Here is an 18,116-nt window from a genome sequence, read left to right on the forward strand (position 1 = left end):
GGGTCCTGCACGTATGAAACCACAGGTTTTGAGAAAGGACAAACTCACTTTAGGACACGAACCTTGATTCATGGCTTCAATTCTCTTCCCTTCCTTTGATCCTTCAGGCCTGGTGTTTCCCACTAAAAGATGATGGAGACCTCCCCTCTGTCCTGGAGTTCAAAAATAGGGATGATTTTATTGTCTCTTTCAGAGATGCCAGGCCTTACCTGCCCCTCAAAACCATACACTGAGTTGGGTTCTAAGGGTCTGAGACCTTCTTATCTGCATAGCTTCCATCCACACTGGCGTAGTTACAAATGTTTACTAGGTGCCTTCTCTGTGGCCAGCCCTGTGCTAGTTGAGGATGTAGAGGAGGGAAGGAAAGAAGACCTGACCTCATCCCTTGATGGAGGTAGTAGAGAAATATGATGCCTAATCTGCTTCAAAGAAAAATTAGTATATGGCAGAATGAAAGAGAGTGTGGCAGAATGGAGAGAGTGCTGGGCTTGGAGTCAGGAAGCATTGTGTCCAGGTGCTGCCTCTGACTCTTATTGTCTGTGTGACTTTGGGTGAGTCACTGAAACTCTCTGTGCCCACAATTACAAAAGACCTTCAAAGCTGTGCCCACATTGACTTAGTCCCTTTCTGTATTGATGTATTTACCTAGGTCCTGATTAATACACATTTACTACATTTAAATTCATGCTACCTGAATTCATAATTATGTGGAATATGGTCATTGTCTCCAACCCAATGAAAATATGCAATAAGATTTCAAATAATACGGCTATTTCAGGAGATTCCTTTATCAAATTATTCTGGGCCTCACACTATAACAGAATGATTGATCATTTGGGATATAATTTAATTCATTTTCAAAGACTTTTATTTCCATTTCCATAACTTAATTGAATACATATTTACTTATATATTCACTTCTATCCAATATAATATAGTTCAATCTAATAATTATTGCGTACAGGTCCTTATACATTGGTGGAGTAGATAGAAAATTTAGATAAGACAGGTCTCCCCTTACCTTAAGTTGACCAGCTTAGGAATAAGACAGTTTAGGATGAGAAAACAAGAGACGTAACTGGAATATGCAGTACTTGAAGATAAGTGCTTGAGAAGGGTGCAAAGTGAAATGAGATGTGAGGGCTGATGGGGAAGGTGTTAGTGACACAGGAATCAGGGAAGGCTTTCTAGAGGTAATTAAGTTGAACTTTAAAGGAAGAGAAGGAGGAAATGCTTCCCAGAACCAGGAACTGTGTGAGCAAAGGCATGGCTGCAGGAAGAACAGGGCATTGTTAGGGCACAAGATCTAATCCAAAGCACAGAGATCACAGAGGAAGAAGGGATAAGGTTAGAAGGGTAGGATGATACCAGATTGGGGAGGCTTATCGTAGTATGAAGGTGAAGCTAAGTTAAACAGTAAAGAGCCCCTGAAGCTTTTGGAGGTCAGGAATGGCCTGAGCAGGGCTGTGTGCAGGGCAGATGATCCTGGCAGCTGATGGACGGATGAAAGGAGGGAGTGGAAGTGGGGAATCATGTATGGAAGCTAATGGAAAACTCCAGCTAGGGGTAAGGAGGACTTGTGCCAGGGTTGTCCCAGTGAAAAAGAAAAGAAGGGAGGGCTGGAGAAGCTATTCTAGAGGCAGGATGAATAGGAATTGGCAGTGGTTTTGATGTTAGAAGTGAGGCAGACAGTGAACATCAGAGATTCCTCAAACAAAAGGGAATGGTTGGATCATGGTGCCTCTGATTTTAAAATTCTAAAATCAGAAGTACAGACTAATTTAAGAGGGACAATTACTCTTATTCACACACATATGCAGCAAAATTAGTGATACAAGGTGAAGAAGAAGCAAATGATATGTGGAAAACAGCAGAATTTCTTCAGATGTTAGAAGCCATCAAAGCACTCAAAGTTAGGAACAAAGAAAATTTCCCACCACTAGAGGAAAATGCAACAAGAGGACAAAATGAAGCAAAAAAGAGGAAGATTGTTGAAACCTTCAGTGTTATCACTGAAATGTTATCCTCTGCAGAATCAGAAGCTGTGGAAATTGAGGTGGAGATGGCTGAAGGGACCATTGAAGCAGAAGATGACTTAGAAACTCTAGAATAGGAACTTCTGCACAACAGTCTATAAAATACATACAAAGCACTGGTTCCTCTGATTCTTCTTTGGCTTTGTGGCTGATATTACCAGCAAGTACCCTCAAGGCTATAGAAAGGGACAGATTCAAGAAGAAGAGGGCTGTGCATATGATCCCCCAAGTCACATGAACACCTGAAACAGGAACACATGAAGTCACACTCCACTGAGAGTTTCAAGTGTGATATATGTGATAAAAGGTGTCTTCAAGAAAGTGCATGGAAATAGCACTTCATCAATTACCTCCTTGAGGAAGCTGGAACTGGCAAGAAACAGTAACCAAGCGGGAAAAATTCAGATATGTCAATATTGTGACAAACAGTTTGTTCATTTTGGACATTTTAAAGAACACCTTTGCAAGCATACAGGTGAGAAACCTTTTGAATGTCCAAACTGCCATGAACATTTTGCTAGAAATAGTATACCCAAATGTCATCTGACTGCATGCCAATCTGGTGTGGGGGCTACAAAAGGAAGAAAGAAATGCCAGGTCTGTAACAGTGTGCATTTAATAACTGGGACCAGTTCAAAGATCACTTAGTAATACACATAGGAGATAAACCCAACCATTGTACCTTATGTAACATGGTTTATGCAAGGAAATGAACTAAGGAGGCATCTCAAGGAAATACACAGCATTTCAGAACTAAGAGTGACAGAAGTTGTTACAGAAATCTAGTTAATTAAAGGCATTACAGTTTTTGAGAGAAAAGAGGATTACAAATGAAACCTTGAACAATGGCAGTGGGGTAATGGAGGTGGAGGGAGGACCCCTTAATTGGAAGAACCAAGAGCCAGCAAAGGAGCCAGAAGAGTTCTCAGATAAGTTGGAAGAGGACCAGGAGAGGGCCTTGTCTCTGAAGTCAGTGGAAGAGAGAACAACAAATGTCCTCAGAGAGGTCACAGACAATGAAGACTCAAAGAAATCCACGGGATTCCTTTAGTAGGAAGCCATTAGTGACACAGGGGAGAACATTTCAGTGGAATGGTGTAAGTTCTGAAATTCCCCGGGCTGGGGAACTCTGTACCTCTGCAATAACCAAGGGGTGCTCTATTTAATAGCAAAGAAGAGGCCAAGTATCTCCATATTGATTATAGGTAGTAGTTTAAGCAATCATTGTGAATACTAACAAAGAGGGGCAATCTTCAGTCTGGGGCAGCAGCCAGATAGTTTTGTGGATTCCCTCTGAAGAACCCCAAAATCCACATGGTAATTATACAAAACAAAGGAGGAGGAGCTAGAGAGTGTAGCACTACTGATTGGTTGATTTTTTGTTTTTTGGTTTGTTTGTTTTATAATGAACTTGAGAGTTAAGCCAAAGTTATGCCCAAACATAAATTTGTGTATTAATCATGTCCCTTTCTGAATATCCTTGTTTTGGCTTTCTTAGATCATAGTATCTTAAGTTTTGACTCAGTGTCAAAGTTATGATTTAATATCTAAGTTAGAATTTGGGTATAGGTCACCATGTTTGGGCTTCCACCTTTCACAGATTGTAAGTTTTTATGACTTTTCATTTATTAATGCATTTTATGGCTTTTTCCCAATATGAACTGTACAAATAGTGTGGGAGAGAAAGCCACATGAAGAGGATTAAAGAGAAAGGATGATACAGCACCAACACAATATTCACAACTCTTATGGTAGACATGAATATTCCAGGGCGATTCTGAATCACAAAATACAACAGACTCTCCACATGGAAGACAGAACCAAAACATTTATTCAGACACCAGAAAGCCAAATCTATCATAATCTACACAATAACAATACAGAGGACCACACCATCCCCAAGCCTTCTCCTTGCTAGGCTTCCCATTAACCAGCTCCCTTAAACAATCATAAACAAGCTCTTTCACTCATGCTAGGCAGCTGCCTGCTTGTCTGCACCTTCCTAGCTCTGACTACTCTCATGACCAATTTCCTCTCTCCAAGTTCCCCCTCTTCCTGTTCTACCCTTTCAGCAAACTCTTCCCACCGCAGGCTCCATGTGACTCAGACCTCCATGTGACCCAGGCAGGTCACATGGGCCTATTAATGAATAGGAAAGATCTTCCCATCTAAATTACCATTACAGGGATGATGCATGTGAAATTCTTGAGGGGCAGGTAACTTTACCCCCAATTTTAGGAGTGAAGAAAGAGTTACTGAAAGGGAATAAAAAAAACACAGGGACACTTGACTATACTTTTAAGTCAATAGAAAGGAGCTACTGGAAAAGGAGACACCAATGATGTGTGAGAGAAGGGATAATTATGGGGTAGGGTCCTAGGGGAAGGAAGGAGAAAAGGAGACAGCATGCCCAGAGGCAGGGAGAGGTAACTTCTGGACTGGGGACCAGGTCTAGCCCTGGACTATACAATTATCCAACCTCAAGAGGATGGACAGAGTTTCTTCTCAAGGGATAATTAGCCCCTTGATCATCATTTGATTCAAAACTCTTATTTCACATTTGGGAAACTGAGGCCCAAAGCAGCAAGGGGATTTATGTACCCTGTTGTCACTGACAAGTGCCAGTAATGGAATTGGACCCTAATATCTCTACTCCAAGTCCATTTTTTTCTTTCTTTGAAAGGAGGGTCTCCATTTTCTCCTTTCACAAATCTACCTTGCACAGCTTTCCAGGTTCATCTTCCTAAAACACAGCTGTGGTCATGTCACATCAACTGCTCAAGAAACTTCTGTGGCTCCTTATTGTTGGAGAATCCTCCACAATTTGGCCCCACCATAGTTGTCCCGTGTCATGATTCCTCCCAATACTCTATTGCTCATGTTACTTATAGGGAAATTGGAGCACTGGGCTCCTGGGGTTAGAGGGGATGGAAGGTTACTGGAAGAGGGGAGAGATACTGATAGAGACTCTTTGGGCACTGAAGAAGGTCATCCCTGGAAAGGACTTTAGAAGTTATCCAGGCTTCTTCCTGCATTTACTGAAGAAGAGACTGACATCTGGTGACCTGCCGAAGTTCACTTATCCATTAAGGGATAGAGATGCAATTTGGAACCAGATCTGATTTTCCAAGTCTGGGGCCATTTCTGCTCTCCTGTATGATCGTGTTGCTCTCTAACCCCCTCTTTTTATATGTGGTCAAACCAAGGCACAGAAAGGATAATGGACCAATGTGACAGTGATGGAGGGTTGACCCCAGGGCTACTGGACTCCAGGCTGCTCACCTCAGAGCCAGAGAGAGTTTCTCAATGGGGATATGAGTGCCAAATACAGAAGGGACTTCAGAAGAAAGTAGCATCCTATGGAATCAGGAGACCTGGAATCTGGTCCTGTCTCTCTCATTACCTCAGTGTAACCTCTTGGACAAGTCTCCTCCTCTCTCTGCTCTCTGTCCCTCTGTCTGATGATGTGGCTGGACTAGGTGTACATCCCTTCATCCTCTGAAAGACTCTGAATCTCTGAAGACACAGCTGAGAGGTAGTAGGAAGAGGCCTAAATTGGGAGTCAGAGGACCCAGGCTTCAAGCCTGGCTCTGTGATTTACAGCTGAAGGATGGAGGCCCTCTCTCTTCTGTTTACCTCTGTAATCTCAGGCATTTGGGGTAGATTTTTTTCTAAGCTCTCTTCCAATTTTTATTCTCTGAAGTCCTGGAGAAACCTGGTTTTGGAGGGATGTTTAGAGGCTGGTGGAGGGAGAGGAAGACTGCATCATCTGGGCACAAAGCACTATCCTTGCCCAGGATTTCTTGAATCCTTGTGTCTTTTACACTCCCACCCCCAATGTGGGTCACAGAGATCAAGGATTGGGGTTTCCGTCATCTGATATCCATGGTAATGGAATTTGGGATTGCTTTCAGGGAATTACTCCACATCTCAGAAGACCCTTCCCATAATTATTACTGCTGTATTCCTGTTTGTCTTCATTTGTTTCTTCTTGGTGATTTATTTCTTCTGCAAAACAAAACTCCAGACAACCAAAGGTAAGAGGAGGGCCCTGCCCTTTGGCCTTTAATCCTTCCATTACTCACTGGGCGTGATGATTATTGCTGTGAGAGGCATCAGAGGACTTGTTGGACTATGGCACCTCCTTTGGATCTAAACACATGGTCTGGCCCTGGGCTGAGGGACCTGAGCTTTACTGGGATGACAGAAACTCCTGAGTGTTTTCTATGCTAGGTGGGTTGTGTCAAAGATGATCATTCACTGACAGTCAGGAGAATGGACTTAGGGAGTGTGCCAAATACAGAAATGAGAGCAGGCTTTATAGGGTTGATAATTCTGACTCCTGCCTTCTGGATCAGGACTGGACCCAATCCTTCTGGGTTACAATCTTCTTTATATGTCTTTCATATGTTTTCCCCTTCCCATGTACTCCCTCCCTCATCATGAGTCATGTGCTCCCCTAATGAGGTTCTGATTTTATGCAGGGAGTTTCCCATTATATGCATGAGGTTAAGTAAGCCTGCATTGTAGTAAGAGAATGACGGACTGTTCATGACTGTTCATGGCTTGGTCTGGTTTACCTAGGGCCCCAGGGTTTATGAGATCCTTCAGTTTGCTGCTGATTGGCTGATGACTTTTATCTTATCTAATCAACTTCTGTCCCCCCAAGACTGAGGTTCAATGATTTTAACAGTGTGGAAACAACTATTTCATATCTCTCACACTGGGGCTGCCCTTTGCTGGGCAGCCTGTTCCCTGAATTGTTTTCTTTAATACTTGAATGTGCACCTGGTGCCAGGAACCAGCCCCAGTCAATCCCTGGATTTCGAAGTCTGCTCTCTCTTACTCCTTTGGCCCTTACCCAGTAACTCTCAGCCCATGCCCTGACCCTTCCCTACATACTCACAGACTGACTCAGGGGATTAAGTAATTTTTGCTTGAATAAAAATTAACCAGTGATTTCTGGGTGTGGCTTGGACTTTGCCTCATCTGAGTCTCATTTATCTCCTTATTAAAACAACCTGGTCCCAGGTGCTAGCTCTTCTCCCCAGCCTCCTGGCAGCCCTGCTACCTGTCACAGCCTCCTGGCCTCCAGCTCCTCTGTCCCAAATGAAACTGCCTTCTCTCCATGCTCCTGCCCCTGGTCAACTGAGGATGGGACACTTGGGTCATAGCTTGAAGGCAGTAGACTACCTTGGTGGAACCCAGCTTGGGTCCCCAGGTTTCCCTGATTTGTCATCTTTCACCAAGGCTGTGTCCCTTCAGTTGTCAGGCATTCTACTCCGCCCTTTGCCAGAGAGAGTTTTATCTGTCCAGTTGAAATAGGTCTTTTAAATTTGAATTTGTTATACAAAATAACTTAATCCTATTTTAAATGTGTTTCCTTAAGATTTTATTAGTATATAGCACTTATATTTATCTTTTCTCTAATTTGATTCTTATGAATTCTTTTCCACTTTTATTTTCACCCATCCTGCCTGTGTGACCCTGGGATTGTCACCTACCTGTCAGTGCTCTGTAAGATAAGAGGTAGCAGAAGAGGCAGAGGGCAGCATTGCTAAAGGAAGCTCCTCCTCCAGAATTTTCTAGACCAATGAAATCCCAAATCCATTCCCTTATTGTTTGGAAAATCAGTTATAATTGCTTTTATGATGTTCTATCATTTAGAAAAATAATTTAATTTAAATTGGTGTTGTTTTAAGTGGTTTTTATTTCTTATTGCTTCACTTACAAATGTTTTACATTTACATCATTTAAGATATTTCTCACCCTTATAGAACAACTGATTTTGTTTTATTGACAGAAGAGATTATTCCACGGTGGGCAGCTACAAAAGGAGGACAGAGAAGCACCAGAGACCTACCTGCCTCTCCTGGAAAGCTCCAGCTTCCCTGCAGGCCAATACCTTGTGAATCCTTACTTGGTACTGGAAAGGGAAGGCTGGGGGGCAGCATAACTAAATTTTCGTGGCTTCTTTTGTGCCCCCTTTTGTTTTCTCGGAGGGTGGAGGGTGTTCAGAACCCTCTGGTATGAGGGCAGCTGATCCCTACTGAGGGATCATTCATGTTTGGTCCTGATAATGTTTAATATAAAATTTTGGAATAATCTCTTTGTTCTCTCTGAAGCAAACTCAGAGAACGCCTCTTCCTATGTCAGCAAAGCCAGCCAAGGCTGATTCTACATTCCTTAGGAGACCTTTAACCTAAGACACTATCTTGAATAATGGGACTTTCCCTTATATCTTATTATCTATAGACACATACTATGTCATGGCATATTAATGGTAAAGAAAATATAGACATCTTAGGTCCTAATTTCTATTGAACATTGTTTACCCTTTCCTATGTCAATTATCTGTTTAGGGCAGGAAGCCTGCCACTTACTAGTGGTGTGATTTCCTTCCTTGTCACTGAGACATATGTTTACACAGCCTGGAATCGCAAGGCCTGACCGACATTACTTTGTTAATTGTCTTGTCTTACTAAATTTATGATTTGTTCAACTAGGAGAGTTCCTTTCTCACGGCAAAATGTATATAATCCAGAAGATTTCTGCACTTGGCAGCCAGAACATTTCTGGATCCATAATGCATTATGTTACCGTTTTCTTTAATAGGGAATTGATCAATTAATTAATTATATCATAGAATGTATGCATTTAGCCTGTTGCTTTTTCTTTAACTAAGTTTTCAGGACAACAGTCCCTATCTGGTTCACCCGCCTCTTGTATGGATAACAGTGTGGCGGAAACTAGGTATAGACCCATGCCTGACACCATACACTAGAATAAAGTCTAAATGGAGACATGATCTAGGTATAAATATTGATACCATGGACAAACTGGAATAGTGTATTTATCACATTTATGGAGGAGGGAAGAATTTTTGACTAAAGAAGAAATAGAAAGCATTATGAAATGCAAGATGGATAACTTTGACTACATTAAACTGAAAAGTTTTTGCACAACCAAACCCAATGCAACCAAAATTTTGAGGGATGTAGTATATTGGGAATGAATTTTTACAGCTAATCTCAGGGATAAAGGCCTCATTTCTGGAATATATAGAGAACTCAGTCAAATGTACAACAATACAATTCATTCCCCAATTGATAAATGGGCAAAGGATATGAATAGGCAATTTTCAGAGGAAGAAATTAAAGAAATCTATAATCATATGAAAAAATACTCTAAATCACTTTTGATTAGAGAGATGCAAATCAAAACAACTCTGAGGTACCTCATCAAACCTGTAAGATTGGCAAACATGACAGAACAGGAAAATGATAAATGTTGGAGAGGATGTGGGAGAGTTGGAACACTAATTCATTGTTGGTGGAGCTGTGAACTCATCCAACCATTCTGGAGAGCAATTTGAAACTATGCCCAAAGGGCTACAAAAATGTGCATACCCTTTGACCCAGCAATATCGCTACTAAGACTGTATCCCCAAGAGATTATAAAAATGGGAAAGGTTCCCATATGTACAAAAATATTTATAGCAGCACTCTTTGTAGTTGTCAAAAACTGGAAATCAAGGGGATGTCCATCAATTGGGGAATGACTGAATAAGTTGTGAAAAAGTTGTGGTATATGAATGTAATGGAATACTATTGTGCCATAAGAAATGATGAACAAGAAGACTTCAGAGAGGTCTGGAAGGACTTACATGATCTGATGCTGAGGGAAAAGGAGCAGAACCAGGAGAACTTTGTGCACAGCAACGACCACAGTATGCGAGAGTTTTTTCTGGTAGACTTGGAACTTCGTAATAATGCAAGAACTTAAAAAAAAAATAATTCCCAATGGTTTTCTAAGGCAAGATGCCTTCCATACTCAGAGAAAGAACTATGGAATTCATTTGCAGAATGTAGCAGATCATGTTTGTGTGTGTGTGTGTGTGTATTATGTTTTGATTTGTTATATGGTTTCTTCTATTTATTTTAGTTCATCTGCCCAGCATGACTGGTGAAAACGTATTTAATAGGAAAGTATATGTAGATTCTGTAGACAATTGTATGGCATCTTGGGGAGGGAGGGGGGTGGTGAGGGGTAGGTGCGGGGCAGGGTAAATATCTAAGCTTTTTGTAGAACATTAAAAAAACAAACAAATAAATAAGGAAAAAATAATATAAATAAAGATATTGTGTCTATGATAACAGATGTAGAAAAGATTAACTCAATCTGAGGAAAAGCATGGAAGGACTTGCATGAAATAAAGAAGAGCAAAATAAGAACATTGTCTATAATAAAAACAATATTGATTTTAAAAACAACTTTGAATGAATGTTATTTTTGATGTGGATACAAACAGTTTCCTAAGGGTTAAAAGGACTATTAAGGGTTAATTTCCCAGGCTCCCTGAGGGGGTTTGAGGCTCAGTCAGTAACCCATCCTGACACTTAAGATCCTGTAACTTGTGGATATGTGGAAGTCCTTTTCCCCTTATCTTGAAATACCATATAACTTGTACCAAAAGAATTGCTTTTGTCCCCCTTATCCTGTGTTCCCCTATCCTATCATTCATCTTCCTCATCCCAAATCATGACAATTTTTCCTTATTGTGTTAGCAACCATCTTCATCTTCCTTTTTGTCCTTAATCTGTCCCTAATCTTCAACCCACATAAGAAACACTAAAAATTACATCATCATCCTAAACATTTCTATATAAGCATAAACTCCCCTAAATATTGGGTTCTCATTTAGCTTTCTTGCTAAGGAGGCTTGGGATGTTTTTGCATTTAAAATAAAAAGCTCCCATTGGCTAAAAGAGAAGTTCTAAATGAATTCTTTCACACCTGAACCTCACTCTCCCACATCTGACCATCAAGTTTGTGGTGCCAAAACTTGGGATGTCCAAATATCAGTTGGATTCCCCTGATCTTCTCTTAGTCACTGGGATAACAGGTAAGCACCTTTTTCTTTTTGGTTCTTTCCCCAGACCTTTCTGCTTCTACTGTCTCCCTAACAGCAAGACTCTTGGAGTGCCCAGACACTGCCAGTGGTATCTGAAGCTCCACTGATTCCTGGGCTGTCAGTTGGACTGTAGATCCTCACATAAGGGTCCCTTATGCTGGGTGTATCGCATTTCTTTTCTCTCTGCCCTGGAACTTGGGACAAGCAGTGAGAGGTCACTAGGAGGGAAATTCAGGAAGGAGATCTTAAGAAAAAGTACCTAGTGTTCCATTGTAACACATCCTGACCTCAATATAATCGAGAAAGTGATTTGTGAAGGGGATTTCTAAACAAAACAAGTTTTGTGAGAAATTTGGTCTCCAAAACTTAAAGAAAAGGCACCTTGTTCTGCTTGAGTGGACTTTTTACTTTGTATGGTTCCCCCTGTGCCCTGGTTTACCCTGTGTGGATCCTTCCCCCTTCCCACGGGACTTTGGGGGAGGCCAGTGGGTGGGCCTCTGCATCTGGTTTTCTTTGGGGGCCTTGGAACCCTAGTTTGGAGCTCTCTGTGCCCTGTGTTGTTAACTTAAAACTTTATATGCATTTTCTAGTACCTTGCAGCTTGAAATTCCCAGAAGGAAGGGAATGGATAGCTGGAATGCTTAGGGATCCATAAGTCTCAAAGATAAAAGGGACTCAGAACTCCAGCTCAAGGAAATAAAAGGTTATTTGGGGCTGGGAACTGTCACCCCATGTACTCAGGGAAAAAAATTGTGAATTTATGGATAATAACCTGTTGACCTGAAAACTTGGTTAAAGAAAAGGCAACAGGCTAAATGCATACATTTTATGATTTAATTAATTAATTGATCAAATCCCTATTAAAGACAACGGTAACTTAATGCATTATGGAGCCAGAAATGTTCTGGCTACCCAGTGCAGAAATCTTCTGGCTTATATACATTTTGCCGTGAGAAAGGAACTCTCCTAGTTGAACAAATCATAAATTCAGTAAGACAAGACAATTAACAAAGTAATGTTGGTCAAGCCTTGTGATTCCAGCTGTCTCGGTGACAAGGAAAGAAATCCCACCACTAGTGAGTGGCAGGCTTCCTGCCCTAAACAGATAACTGACATAGGAAAGGACATAGGAAAGGGTAAACAAAGTTCAATAGAAATTGTGACCTAAGATGTCTATATTTTCTTTACCATTAATATGCCCTAACATAGTATATGTCTATAGATAATAAGATATAAAGGAAAGTCCCATTATTCAAGATGGTGTTTTAGGTTAAAGGTCTCCTAAGGAATGTAGAGTCAGCCTTGGCTGGCTTTGTTGACATAGGAAGAGGCATTCTCTGAGTTTGCTTCAGAGAGAACAAAGAGATTATTCCAAAATTTTGTATTAAACATTATCAAACCTTTTCTTTTAAAGTGCTAAGAGTATCAACCTTTAGAAATTAAAATGTTACCATTAGTGATTGTGAATCCAGATCTAATTTGCTCATCCAACTAAACTAAGGTCACATGATTGGTAATTAATTGGTTCTGCTTCAAATTTTATATACATAATAACTGCTTGTATTATGATTATATTTCTAAATTTTCTTATGTTGTATAATTTGGTTAATAATTGTATCACCTGTGTTAGAAAATCAATTTCTCTTATAATCTAGAAGTTGATGACGTTATTATCTAAAACAAGAAATTTTAAAGCCATTTTATCAATCAATTATTATCAACCTCGAGTAAAGTCTTCTGGGTCCTGGAATTCTTACTGAGTAAATTTTGAAAGGCCTGCTAAACTTGGTTATTGTGATAAGACTAGTTTAATTGGATATTTCTTGCCTTAGGGGGCAAAACAACAACTGAACTTCTTCCAAGGTAAACACCTTTTGGTGCTTAGGAATTTGTGATTATTGAGAATTTTGTGTTTTATGGTACTTTGGGGATTTGTGATACTTAAAAGACATTTTATAGCAACTTGGTTTTGATAAATTCCAGCCTTTAAGGTTTCCAGTGAATTTACTTTATGAAAGTTTAGTGCTTATTCCTTTTAACATCAGGATAAATTGTAAGCTTAAAAAAAGCTCCAGAGGCTGAATTGAGAACAACTAGCAACGGTAGGGAGATCTATTTAACTTTCTCGTTCCTGGGACCTGGCCTGGGTGGGATGGACTGCCTCAGAAGGGGTCAAAGATAGATTTTCACAAAATAATGAAGAATGAAATAAGCAGAACCAAGAAAATGTTGTATACAGTAACTGCAACCCTGGACTGCCTGATGTGGCAGGTAAAGATCCCACCCTGTGGTTGAAACACACATAAAAACATGTACAAAAACTTCTGCAAAGATGATTCCACTCAATATTAGTACAGGTGCATGATTATGGACAATATTAAATCCAGTAGAACTGAAAAAACAGCAGCTCTTATTTTGAGAGAACTCAGCAGAAATCACATCCAAATAGCGGGCTTGAATGAAACAAGGCTGATAAATAAAAACCAGTTTAGCAAAGTCAGAGCTGGATACATGTTTTTTTGGAGTGGTCTCAGTGACGGGATTGCTATGAAGCTGGAATAAGTTTCACAAATCAAAACTAATCTATTCAACAAGCTTGTATGCTTCCCAAAAGAGTGAATGGCAGATTCAAGACAACGAAATTCCTAGCTGCAAGTAAGTGCCATGCCATTATCAGTGCATATGCTTTGATAATGTTTAATATAAAATTTTGGAATAATCTCTTTGTTCTCTCTGAAGCAAACTCAGAGAATGCCTCTTCCTATGTCAACAAAAGCCCTACAGGGCTGACTTAACATTCCTTAAGAGACCTTTAACCTAAGACACTATCTTGAATAATGGGATGTTTTCCATATCTTAATATTTATAGACATATACTATGTTATGGCATGTTAATGGTAAAGAAAACACAGACATCTTGGGTCATAATTTCTATGTGAAACTTTGTCAAACTCTGTTATCTTATCGTATTTACAACCTATGCAATTAAGAAATTCCTTTCCAATGTCTAGTTAGTCACTTATGGAGATCATAAATCTGAAGGACGTAGAACACTTCTTTGACCTAAAAACACATTTAAGGCTGCCCAATTCTTTGTATCGGTAGCCAGAACATTTCTGGCTCCATAATGCATTATGTTACCGTTGTCTTTAATGGGGAATTGATCAATTAGTTAATTAAGTCATAAAATGTATGCATTTAGCCTGTTGCCTTTTCTTTAACCAAGTTTTCAGGTCAACAGCTTTCACCATGACAAACCCTGATGATGTCAAAGAAAAATTTTATGAAGACGTGAGTACCTTCATCAGCGCACTGAAAGAGGACAAGCTTATAATTCTGAGTGACTTCAGTGCTAGAGTAGGCACAGATTACCAGACATTGAGGGGAGTCCTTGGGTCACTTTCTACAGAAGTCTTGTATGTCTTAGGACCTTCTCAGGGGACTGCACCTTTTCATTCTCCCCTCTCACAGCTCACAAAACTCACTTATCCTCCTTTCACCTGCAATGTTAATTAGACCTTCCCATTAATAGGCCTCAAGTACCTTTTGTTAATTTTCTAATGAGGCACTGGTTCCTTAGGGTTGTGGTGCCCTCTGGCTCTGCAAAGTGTATAAATACTCTGAGGTGAGGTTTGCTTTGGGGCTTAGTTTTTGAAAGAAGGCTTGTGATATATATATATATATATATATATATATATATATACATATATATATACACACATGTATGTATGTATGTATGTATATATGTATACTTGGTTAAAGTGATTGTTGACCCCTGAAAAGTTGCTTTCCTTTTAGAAAAGCAGATCAAAGAACCTGTGATAGCAGGCCACCCCTGCTGACACCTCAAGTGTCAGGGTACTTGCTTTTATACCAACTCATCAAGACTGGTGAGAGCCCCTAATCTTTCCTCCAATTAGAAATCAGATTACCTAACCCTGTGTCTTGGTTTCAATCCTGTTAATTATTACCTTTTAATTCATAAAAATCAGTTTTCCCCAGTATTCAGGGTCCAAGAGCAAAGCTGAGGAGGTCTGGTTCTGATATGTTATTCAATTGTATATATTACTTAATAAATTGATGTTCTCAGTGGCATGAACCTTGTTTCCTCAGTCATTTCAATCCACCCACCACAAAGCCCTCTAGAACTCCCTTTTCCCTCTTTTAGAAATGTTACAGAATAATTTTTCTTGGTATCATATTCAAAGTCTTTGTTCTTGCCTGGTTATGAAACCCAAATCATCTGCTGGGTTTTAAAGTCCTTTGTAACCCGACTCCTTCTTACCTTTCCAATCTTTTTTAGTCCCTACTATTCTCTATGAACCCCATGATCCAATGACACCAGTCTGCTTCCTGTTGACCAATTCCATACCCAACTCTGTGTCTTCTCATTGACTGTCTATCAATCAGGAAACATTGATTAACTACCTTCTCTGTGCCAGGCACAGTGCTAAGTGCTGGGGATAAAATGCATAAAGAGTGCCCTTGCCCTCAAGAAACTTATACTTTAATGGAGGAATACAACAAAGAAGCTGAGTTGGGGGATGTCTTCTGTGTGCTGTTGACCTGAAAACTTGGTTAAAGAAAAGGCAACAGGCTAAATGCATACATTTTATGATTTAATTAATTAATTGATCAATTCCCTATTAAAGAAAACGGTAACATAATGCATTATGGAGCCAGAAATGTTCTGGCTACTGATACAAAGAATTGGGCAGCCTTAAATATGTTTTAGGACAAAGAAGTGTTCTGTGTCCTTCAGATTTATGATCTCCATAAGTGACTAACTAGACCATTAGTAAAGGAATTTTTTAATTGCATAGGTTGTAAATACAATAAGATAACCGAGTCACCTAGAAATTATGACCCAAGATGTCTATGTTTTCTTTACCATTAACATGCCATAACATAGTATATGTCTACAAATATTAAGATATGGAAAACGTCCCATTATTCAAGATAGTGTCTTAGGTTAAAGATCCCTTGAGGAATGTTAAGTCAGCCCTGGCAGGCTTTTGTTGGCATAGGAAGAGGCATTCTCTGAGTTTGCTTCAGAGAGAGCAAAGAGATTATTCCAAAATTTTATATTAAACATTATCATTCCCTCCTTTTGGTCAAAGGCAAGCCGAAGGCTTCGCCTGTAGCCCAACAAAGATATGAAAAAAACCTTTAAATAACCAGGAGTGTGAGAGTTTACTCTTTATGCAAGTCTGGTCCAGGCTCTTGGGAAAGTTGTCTATGTCTGATGGCATCTTCTTCAAGCCTCTTCAAAATTAGAGGGCATGATCCACTCAGGAGCAGGAGCAACAGAGGTGACAGATGGATCCAAGAGTCTATACAGACAACTTGACAGGGTCTCCCAGAAAACATGGTTTGATAATTGAAATGAAACAATACAACATAGTTAATGTGGCAAAAGACACTTAGCAATAGTTCAGTTTCCCAGCCATGCAGGGCTAGGTTCAAACAACACAGTGAAGTTTTTTTTTTACAGTTCACAAATTATATTTTTACATTAAGTCAGGTATAGATTAAAACTTAGATGGCTCACAATAGACTAGTTTTGAAAGGGATATTTACATGTCACCAATGTAAACAAGAAAATTAAACATGAACCATACAAATCAATGCAATTATTATTTAAAAGTTAATTAACATCATGTTCCTTGTATCCCAGTAATCCATTCTTAATTTTCATTTAAACAAAACTTTGAATCCCAGATTTCTCATGTAGTTATCTGATACCTAGGTATCCTTTCTTTGACAATAGGTTTTATTCTTGGGATAGTTCAAAAAGAGAATTCTGCCTTTCTGGTTCAAATCTAGAAGTTCCCCGATACTTCTGACAGTATAAATTAGTATAATTACTTAAAATTTGTTCTCCATTTTTTTTTTTAAATTTCGGTTCACATTATTTGCTGTTTCTGTCTTTATCTAAATCTTGTACCTGGAATAAGAATCTTTTAAAATGTGAGGGTTCAACTATACAATGAACTCATCTGCCTTTTAACTTATTGGACAGATATTTTAACGGAGAAGAAATAATTTCACTTACTTTTACTACTATCCTGTAAAAATATTATGCAAAAATCGAAATTTGAGATCTTATTATCAAAAACATGACAAATTTTAGAAGTCAATGATATACATTTGCATACAATTCTTAGAGGAATCAGACTGATCCTGTTGTTTTTCCTCAAAATCTGTTACTCTATTTAATTAGACATCTATCACATTACATCTTTGTCTTATTACCTGATCTAATCATTTCCTCGATGTTATCTCTATATTAGATTTATTTATTTGGCCAGGAATATAGGTTAAAGTTGTAAGCTATTCATTCCTGCATCCCATTATAATAACTCAGAGATGTTCCAATTTCCATTTATTATTTGATAGAATTAATATTGTACTTACAGAACTTCTGAATTATAAAGATTTGCCATAAAAGAGAAAGAGGGACAATGTTAACAGAAGGAAAGGATCTCCTTAGTTCTGGTTGATTCCAGGAATAAGCCATTATCTGACATGTAATCACGAGGCTACCAGGTGCTGAAAGCAGGGCTTAGAGGTAATCAGGTGGGAGATTTCCTTTCTCAGAAAGGAAATAGCAGATTTGGAAAATAAAGTTAGGAAGATCCTACCTAGGCCATGTCTAAGGTCGTCTTCAAAACCTTTCCAAGCATCTACCATTAGCCTGCAGCACATGTCAGTTGGCTTTATGATAACTTAGACAAGTATTCCTGCAATCAGAGCTTCAAACAATAGTAAATTGCAGTCCCCATCTTATATAGCAAATCAATATTGGCTGGTATCCCTCAGATAAAATACTTCCTCACACTTTAAACCATGTAAAACTGACATGAAAGTATCCAGAACAATTATCTAGGAGCAAGAGGGGTTTAGATAACCCATATTTATTCCCAAATCTTTTCTACCTTTCATAGTTTCAAACAGAACTTAATTTATTCTCCAAATCTCTCAATCCTATTCTTCCACTTGCTTTTACATTTTAACCATAAGACAAGATAGCTCCTAAGTTATTACTTTTTACTAGCATAACTGTACTGAAATCTCATTCCAGCTTAAACAAAACAAAGAGGTGAATGACTAAATTTATAGTTTGATGGAATTATGTCTTTGTTTCATAAGTTGTTATTCTTCCC

At 39.1% G+C, this 18,116-nt stretch overlaps 1 protein-coding gene and 1 pseudogene across 3 annotated transcripts in view; both read left to right on the top strand.

Annotated features, from left to right (window-relative positions):
* The window catches only part of LOC140504919 (butyrophilin-like protein 8), an 89,551-nt gene that overhangs the window by 18,008 nt on the left and 53,427 nt on the right, over positions 1 to 18,116 (top strand). Inside the window, exons 5-6 of one of the 3 annotated variants that reach the window (XM_072610334.1) lie at positions 5,951 to 6,073; positions 7,840 to 7,959. In XM_072610334.1, the coding sequence (XP_072466435.1) occupies positions 5,951 to 6,073; positions 7,840 to 7,959 (243 nt within the window). Of the gene's footprint in view, positions 1 to 5,950; positions 6,074 to 7,839; positions 10,310 to 18,116 lie in introns of those variants that run through there. The other 2 variants (XM_072610333.1, XM_072610335.1) reach the window with 2 other exon arrangements.
* LOC140503177 (zinc finger protein 131 pseudogene) lies at positions 1,480 to 5,944 on the top strand (annotated as a pseudogene).

Source organism: Notamacropus eugenii, chromosome 5, assembly GCF_028372415.1.
Source record: "Notamacropus eugenii isolate mMacEug1 chromosome 5, mMacEug1.pri_v2, whole genome shotgun sequence".
In the NCBI taxonomy this organism is placed as follows: Eukaryota; Metazoa; Chordata; class Mammalia; order Diprotodontia; family Macropodidae; genus Notamacropus; species Notamacropus eugenii.